The sequence below is a fragment of the Cupressus sempervirens genome, chromosome 2 (assembly GCF_028749045.1).
Source record: "Cupressus sempervirens isolate cs-2001-9-10 chromosome 2, ASM2874904v1, whole genome shotgun sequence".
Lineage (NCBI taxonomy): Eukaryota > Viridiplantae > Streptophyta > Pinopsida > Cupressales > Cupressaceae > Cupressus > Cupressus sempervirens.
Genome location: NC_143119.1, coordinates 153696499 through 153704866, shown reverse-complemented (window position 1 = coordinate 153704866; position 8368 = coordinate 153696499). Strand labels below are relative to the sequence as shown.

At 31.4% G+C, this 8368-nt stretch overlaps 1 protein-coding gene across 1 annotated transcript in view; it reads left to right on the top strand.

Annotated features, from left to right (window-relative positions):
- Positions 1-2639: 2639 nt before the first annotated feature.
- Positions 2640-8368, top strand: part of LOC149571509 (Ubiquitin-like superfamily protein) — a 109306-nt gene continuing 103577 nt past the window's right edge. The window contains exons 1-2 of the mRNA XM_089813017.1: positions 2640-3087; positions 3288-3360. Of these exons, the coding sequence (XP_089669143.1) occupies positions 3085-3087; positions 3288-3360 (76 nt within the window). The 5' untranslated portion in view covers positions 2640-3084. The remainder of the gene's footprint in view (positions 3088-3287; positions 3361-8368) is intronic.

Sequence of the window (8368 nt, the reverse complement as noted above, 5' to 3'; positions counted from 1 at the left end):
TTAGCCCATGTTGTGAACTCTATTTATTTTACTTTTGATTTTTAAAATTGATTTAGATTTTAGTTTTTAAATTGTTTTAATTTATTATTTATATTAGTTTAGTTCTTTAAATTTTAATTTTTAGTTTCTATAATTTATTTAGTCAATAGAATATTTGTTAGAGACGTTGCTATTTTTTAATATTTCTCTAATTAAATTTTCATAATAGATTTTTTGATGGGGTTTTTAAAATAATTTTCTTTTTTCATATTTGATAAATTGGATTTAAATAAATAATATTTATTAATCTATTTAAAATATTCTAGTAAATATTATTTAATTTAAATTAAAAATTATTAATAATCTAATTCACATAAGATTATATCTTTAAATTTTTTTATATTATCAGCACCTATCGGCTTATTGTTAAAATAGACATAAGTAAATAAAAATCTATAACATTTTATTTCACTGTCATTTCTAACATCTCCAACTAAATGTTAAAAAGAGGGCGATTAATAATTTTTATTGCATGTATCTACTCTTCAATCTGCTTAATCCAATATTAATTCACTACAATTATCTACTAACAATATTAATTCACTACAGTTATCCTACTAGTAAATATTTACTATTATATCTATATTTTAGTCTACTATATTACAAAATTAACAATCTATTAATTCAAATAATCTTATTACTATTCACGACGTGACACTTGTTTATTATAAAACTTAACTTCTTGATAGTTGCCATTTCTTTTTTAAATTTTTTTTCAAAACTCAAAAGTTTTAACAAGCCACAAATTTTTATACTTTGGTATATAATAAAAAACTTACCTATTAATATTTTAAATTATTGAATATAATTTATAAATATTAATTACAATTATATATTGAATCTATATAATTATAGTAGCCAATAGGTTATTTATGGGAACTTTGTTCTTAGAAATTGAATTTTTGACAGAAAAATTGTACCTGAAAATTGTAAATCCTTCCCGTTAGTTATTAACTTGTCAGTTTTTTTAAAAAATCTCACTCCACTTTTAACTATTGGTTTTTAATTTAACTTAAAAAAATAATTATTTGTGATCTCCACATTAGTTTACATGATCTCTATTTATTTAACTTTTCATTTTTAAAATTGATTTAGATTTTAATTTTTAAATTATTTTAATTTAATTTTTATATCAGTTTAATTTTTCTTTAAATATTAATTTTTAGTTTCTATAATTTATTTAGTCAATAGGGCAAGAGTCTACAACACACTGGTAAATTGCAAGCCTCTCATCAGAGAGGTCTTGGGTTTGAATCTACCCATGCTTCATAATAATAATTAATATTAATATTAATTATAAATAACTTAGGCTTCGGTCGTTTACTTATAAAAAAAAAAAATTATTTAGTCAATAAAATATTTGTTAGAGATGTTGCTATTTTTCATATTGATTTCTTTTATTTCTCTTATTAATTTTTTATAATAGATTTTTCGATGAGATTTTTTTAAATGATTATTTTCTTAATATATGATCAATTGATTTTAAATAAATAATATTTATTAATCTATTTAAAAGGTTTTAGTAAATCTTATGTTATTTAAATTGAAAATTATTAATAATCTAATTTGTTTACTAAGATTATATTTTAAATCTTCACTTTTAACTATTATTTTTCTTTTTCTATTTAAAAGAGTTTAGTAGATATTATGTTATTTTAAATTAAAAATATTAGCAATCTAATTTGTTCACACAGGATTATATTTTAAAAATAATTTTATTATCGAGCACCTATTCATTGTAAGCACAAAAGCATGCATCTTACTTAATATTATATTGTATATTATAAATATTAAGTATTTAAAATTAAAATGATACTTATTATTATTTATTGATAAATAGTTTTAAATATAATTTTGTTATCATATATTTTATAATATAAATATCTACTATTATTTAAATTAATATAAGACAAATTATTTATTTTATTTAAAAAATATAATTCAATATTATTTTTAAAATGGGCATTAAACAAAACCTAAGAATTATTTTGTAACATTATGTAGACATTCTTCATTTAAACATTAAAATATATTTATCATACTTTGTTTTCTTAAACATTAAAGTTAATTCTCGGCTTCATCCCCTCATTAGTTATTTCAATTTTCTTAGGGTGTGGTCCCACGAGAGGGGCTGGAGGATCTATTTTTGTGGAGTGGGTGGTCCTATGAAATCAAAAACAAGTTTGCTATGGGATTAGTTCGAATCTTTTCCTCAAATGTAGCAACCCCTACTTTTTAGGATGCAAATTTAAGTGGGTGCAAAAGATGAGGACTAGAAATTGCCCCATTAGCTTAGGATTTTCTTGTGCCACTTGTCAATCATATGTCAATTTTCAATTTTTATCAATAAATTTTTTGAACATATTTATTTATTTAGTAAGTAAATTGAATATGTTAAAATAAAATGAAAATCACGAGACCACCTGCTACCATAAATTATGGGGCTTAAATTTTTTAAGAATAATTCCAATACAAAATTCATAAGACCTCCCTCTTTAAATTAATCATAAAAAATCTCTAGAACCCCGTTGAATTTTTTTAGGAAGCCCCCTCCATAGGACTGCAACTTTATATGTATATGAATCTACGTTTTCTCCTTTAACTAACTATTGCCCTTGATTTTAATATGTAAACATTATATTTATATTTAGGATGTTATAAAAAATTGTGCTCAGTATTATTAGAAGTACCGCGGATCCAGGTTTAATTACTATCGCACCAGTGCAGATTTTAGCGGTAGATATTTTTGTTATGATGACGCTAAAGGGAAATCTAAATTTTCTGAAGATATAGAGAAACTTAGTGCTTGCTGTTTTATGTTACTTAAAAAGAAACCCTTCGCCTTCGTTAAATCATATCCGTCCGCTACCGAATAGCTTCTTGCATAAATCAATCTTCGCAAAGCCAGAGGCAGTCTTTGAAAAGCCCGCCAGAAGTTGAAATTCTTTATATATGTCGGTAGAATTGGTATAAACAGTAAAAACCCAATCAATTTTTGCCTCAATCAAAAAAATATCTGCATCTCCGTCAGTCTCTGGAGCACAAATGGTGTGTTTGGTTTTTTCTCAAAAGCTCTTTTGGGCAATGATAGTTTTTGATGAAATTTTAGAGGAGAGCACTGATATTTCCCAAATTTTAAGTTTTGTCGCACTAGGCATACTAAGCGTTTTTTCCTTGGAAGATTTGACTGTAGAGAAATTTAAATCTTTGTAAAACGTTCTGATTAACATGGAGCTGAAACATTGCAGGACGATGACGAGGATGGATATGAGCCCCTTTTTGACTATAAGCAGATTCAACAGACCATAAGTACAGATGATGGTAGGTATTAGATTATTTGTCATTAATAAGTTACGGGCCTCTTTCATTTTGTATAGGAAAGTTGATTTTTTTCTGTTTCAGATCACGATTCCTCGGAAAATTAGTATTACTTTTACATATGGGTATACATGCCTAGATATACATGATATATGATAAATATTGAGAAATTGGGTTAAAGTTTACCCTACAATACTTAGTGGTGAAATCGGATTTAATATGATGTAATAAATCAATAATCAGCAAAAAATAATTATCATATACACAAAATGAGGTCGACCACTAATTAATTTATTTGGCAATTTTTTTAATGTAAAATAATCCATCACCATAAGCAGTAATCTCAAATGCAACAATACATAATATACCCAACTTCCCTTTCTATAGATATATCCTCATCCCTCCAACATAACTTTGTTTTGAACTGTAACGTACGATAATATGATTACCGTCCATCCATTTGTGTTTATTTATAGGCACATCACTATAGGAAACCACGAAGTAGTTTTACAAAAATGGCATAAACCCATGTGCTGACTAATTTTGTTGAAGAAGGATCTGCAAAATTATGCACTAGTGTGCTGTCCACGAGGGACGTAAACTATGCCAAAGTGCAACACATTCATAAGACATGTCAAATGTCCCTTATAATCAATATTGTCAAGTGTTGGAAGGATATTCTGTTTAATATGTATCATTAGGCCTATTCCTTGATCTTTGAAGATACATATATGAAATATTATTTACAAACATCTAATCCTAGCTAACATTCCGAATAGAACAATGTTTACACATACATTCAACATAATTGGTACTCATAGCCTTTCTTTTTTGATCTGTATAAGTGATTACATATTGACTCTCAAAAATATATAGCTTTTGAAAAGGTGGCTTAAACCACTGATGTGCACATCATGAACCTTTCACTTTTAACTCCACTTGTACAAAGAAGACCTAACTATGACAAATATCACAAGCATCCTATTTACAACAAAATATAAAGTTTGTGCAATTTGAAGTTTAAACGAAAGAGCCACACTAGACTTAATTTGACTATAATTTTTTCATATGCTACTCTTCCCAGCAATTGCCCTTAGTAAACTGCCATTTCTTTTTCCTGTATCTGCTCATTGGTGGCCCTGGCTCTCCTTTTCTTCTCCCATTCCTGTTGGTAGTCTTTGATGAATTGCCAATCCAACTGGGCTTGTGACCTGTCTTTTTTATTCAAAGATGCTTTCCACAACAAGAATGGATATAGTGGCAGGATGAACTCAGTGACATGAAGCCAGTCACTACCTCTCTGGTTTTAAAGCTCTCCCTTGGAATAGAAATTGCGATGAATGCCCCTAAACTGCACAACATTCTTCTCTTACACATTAAACGCCAGAAATACCTTGGGAAGACCCTTCGAGAATGAAGGGAAAAACTCAGCCACACAACAAAAGATTATTTTATTGATAATAAACTTCAAGTGTACAATGCCTATCGCTTTATATGATATATATAACTTAAAGAGAGACTCTTCATATTCTAATCAAAGGTTCCTTCAATTTCCTAAACATAACTCTTTATTACAAATACAACTCTTTGTATTCCCATGCCTTAACGCATGTTGAAAGACACTTGTCTTTATTTGTTAGTACAATTAAATCATAAGAGTCCTTTTCGGTTGAAGGTGACCATAACTTTAATAACGTCCATATTTCTAGAGATAAAGATCTCTATCGCAGCTACAAACTCCAACACTCCCTCTTAGCCAGAGAGAGATCTTTGCTGAATTGTCACACAAAGCTGCAACCAAAATGTCAATGATAAAATCTAATAACATAGATCCTATAAAATTTCATGGAATCACTCAACATGAAAGTCTGTAACAATTACTCATAATCATGGAATCATCTAACATGAAGGATTTGTAATAATCCTTGTGAAGCCTTTTATCGCAGATTCTCTCCACTTGTACTGTCATGGAATCACTCAACATGACATTTGACTCCCATCACAGATTCTCTCCACGTGATGTTATCATGGATTCTCTCCACATAATATACACTCCCATAGTGAAAGAGTTATCATAGTTGATTATCAGAACCTTATTTATTCATGCAAGAATAGAAATAGGCATCACAAAAACAAGAGTTAGTTCCATTTAAGTCTCAAATTCTGCAAATACCACAAATATTATAAGCATATATGAGAATGTAGGTGTAATATTCCCACCCTTAATCTAGTTGAAGAAATTGAATTTATACTCGTGGAATGTTAACAAATAGTTGGTGTATGAACTGAACACTGAACGTGTTAATACTACAACAATATTCTTTCTAAGATTATTATTCTAACATTTTAAAACAAAGGTTATTCAACACATCAACTTACTATCTCTAGAAATTGCATTGTTATAAGTAATTCAAGCTCAACAATAACATACAGTATTAATCCAATGTGCAGTAGAAACAATGGAGTTAACCTTTCACTCACAACATAATTTATCGCCAACACTAGACAATACAGTATACTGACCCAGTTTCGCCACAATAGAATGCCGTTGTAGATGTTCAGTTACACGGGCTATCGTTACATGAGGTCTAATCCGTCACCTTGGAGTGGACTGTCACTGTCCAATGTTGTAATGCTAGTTCCAACCGAACTGCCACTGCTCTGGTTACTATCCCACAGTGGTCCCTGTGATATGATACGAAAGCACCACTATATGATGAGCAAGCGTCAGGGGAGTATGGAGACTCTGTCGTAAGCTCTGGGCCTGGGAATGTCCTCCGCTTGCTAACTCCTTCTCATGCCTTGTTAGATAAAATCGTGTATCCTTATTGGTGGTCATACGGGTGTATGTCAGTCCATCCTTGTTGCCAACTCCTACTTCCAACGAACACTTCTGCACTACCCAACTTCACCCGCAACTTCAACCACCACACTCAATGCCGAGCTCCTTCCTAACTACGTAGAGTAGATGATAGCCGACCAAACTGAAGCTTTCCATGCTATCATTCTACAACTGATATTATGTAGTCTAGTTGATAGTTCCTACTGTTGTAGTACTTGTCTATCGTTTGTAGGTTTGCTCTCCTTCCTTGATTACTCCAACGGCTTCCCACTTTGCAAACGAAGAGGTATCCAATGTCTAGGTAGACCTGATCCAAAATAACATATCGCTCTTCCAATATCTTTGCCAACCTGTAAGTAATCTCTAAGAGTAGCTGGGGTTGCATCCAACTTCTCTTACTATTTTAAGGGGTTTCGTCCTTAAAAACTACCAGTCACATTTAAGTAACCTTTTTTGTCATTTGAACAACATCAGAATTCATGATGTAAATCCCAATGCAGATACTTGCTTTTGTAACCTTGATGTGACGGAAGATGCGAACAACTAGGCAATGTGGGACAAAAGCCTATTTTGTCTTTTAGTCACTTAAGTCATTTTTGTCATAAAATGACTTTAGATGATAAAGCACTTTATAAATCAACTTAATAAAATAAAGTGACTTAAACTTAGGAGTTCCCACTTAACTATCTCTCCCAATGAAACCAAAAAGACTCCTGTGACTGGCTGTCCTCCTCAAAATAAATGCCGTTAGCCTATCCGGATGGAAAGATAGACCAACAAGGTGCCATTAGGTATAGTGCGGAGAAGGGGACATTATAGCAGGGGATTGCATAAGCACTCCCTCTTAATTATGAAGCCTTCCCTAAAGCTAAAATCTCCCTCTAAAGCTCAACATCTCCCTCTGGAGTTATAATCCTTGTCTTGTTGCATTTGCAACAAAGAGAGATTATTGATAATCAATTACTGATATAGCAACAACCAATAAAAATGAAAAATCTATTTGATGTTTATCTTTTCGGATTAAAAGTTTTACTTTACGTGTAAGAGGTTTGTAACCAAGAAACTCTGGGTCCCATTTCAAGTACAAGAGATAAGATTTCCATCGCTTGATTGGATGCCAACTCCATCTACATGTCTTGTTCCTCTCCTGAAGTTATAATCATATTGACAACATTCCACTTGTAAGCATTCACGAAGGTCATGTGACATAGACAACATAGCATGTTTTGCACGGACATCTATATTTTCAAATCACCACTTTTGGCAAGAACCTCCTGACAAGCAAGGATAACAACATTCTCGAACTCTGCAAGCGATCATCCTCAACCTTCTTTTAAAGATTATCCATGATCATTTAGATTCATATTTAGAGTGCGATGAGTGGAATGAGCCAAGATGAGCGTAACTAAATCAATGTGATGCTTGACAACGACACTTCTAGAATAGACAATGAAATCAATAAAATTGACAACACATCCATTTTCTCATGATGTGTAACACACATGGATTCCAAGAAGTAGCGAAATTGAAGATAAACTGTAAACATTTACTACTCGTGCAAATCCTAGATTTCCAATATTTGCTTCTTTGACATTCAATCATTATGAACATTGATCTCCAGCTCGATGATGCTTTCAAAAATTTCACCGTTCCTATGCCAAGATCACTCTAGATATTTCCTTTTTCGTTAAATTCCTCTCTAACACCCATTCTGCACATGCCCAATGCTCTCTCTTTTCTTCGTTGCCTTGTTCAACATCCTACTTATTTAACCTCCCAGACAATACATGATATGAGCGAATAATCATACAAGACATTGATGATGCCTCTTTCCTCGATGTTTGAAACAACGGGAGCTTCTATGGGTTTGAATGAGATCATAGTCAAGATTTTCAGCATGCTGACTCAACATCATGTACTGCATGAAGAGTTAAGAGCTCCTATGTGTAATTGATATTGCCAACATAACAACTCCTGATAGGTCAACAACATAAAGAGAGGGAGCCTCTTGAGTCGACGAAAGAAAAGAACTTCTCCACTATTGTTCATTGAATCCAGCAAAATGAAAGATATCAAGCATGCAATAGGTGAAATGAATTTGAGGGAGCCTCTTGAGGAGTTTCTTAAAAATCTTGACGCCTCTTAAATATGTGCACAAGCGACCTGGTG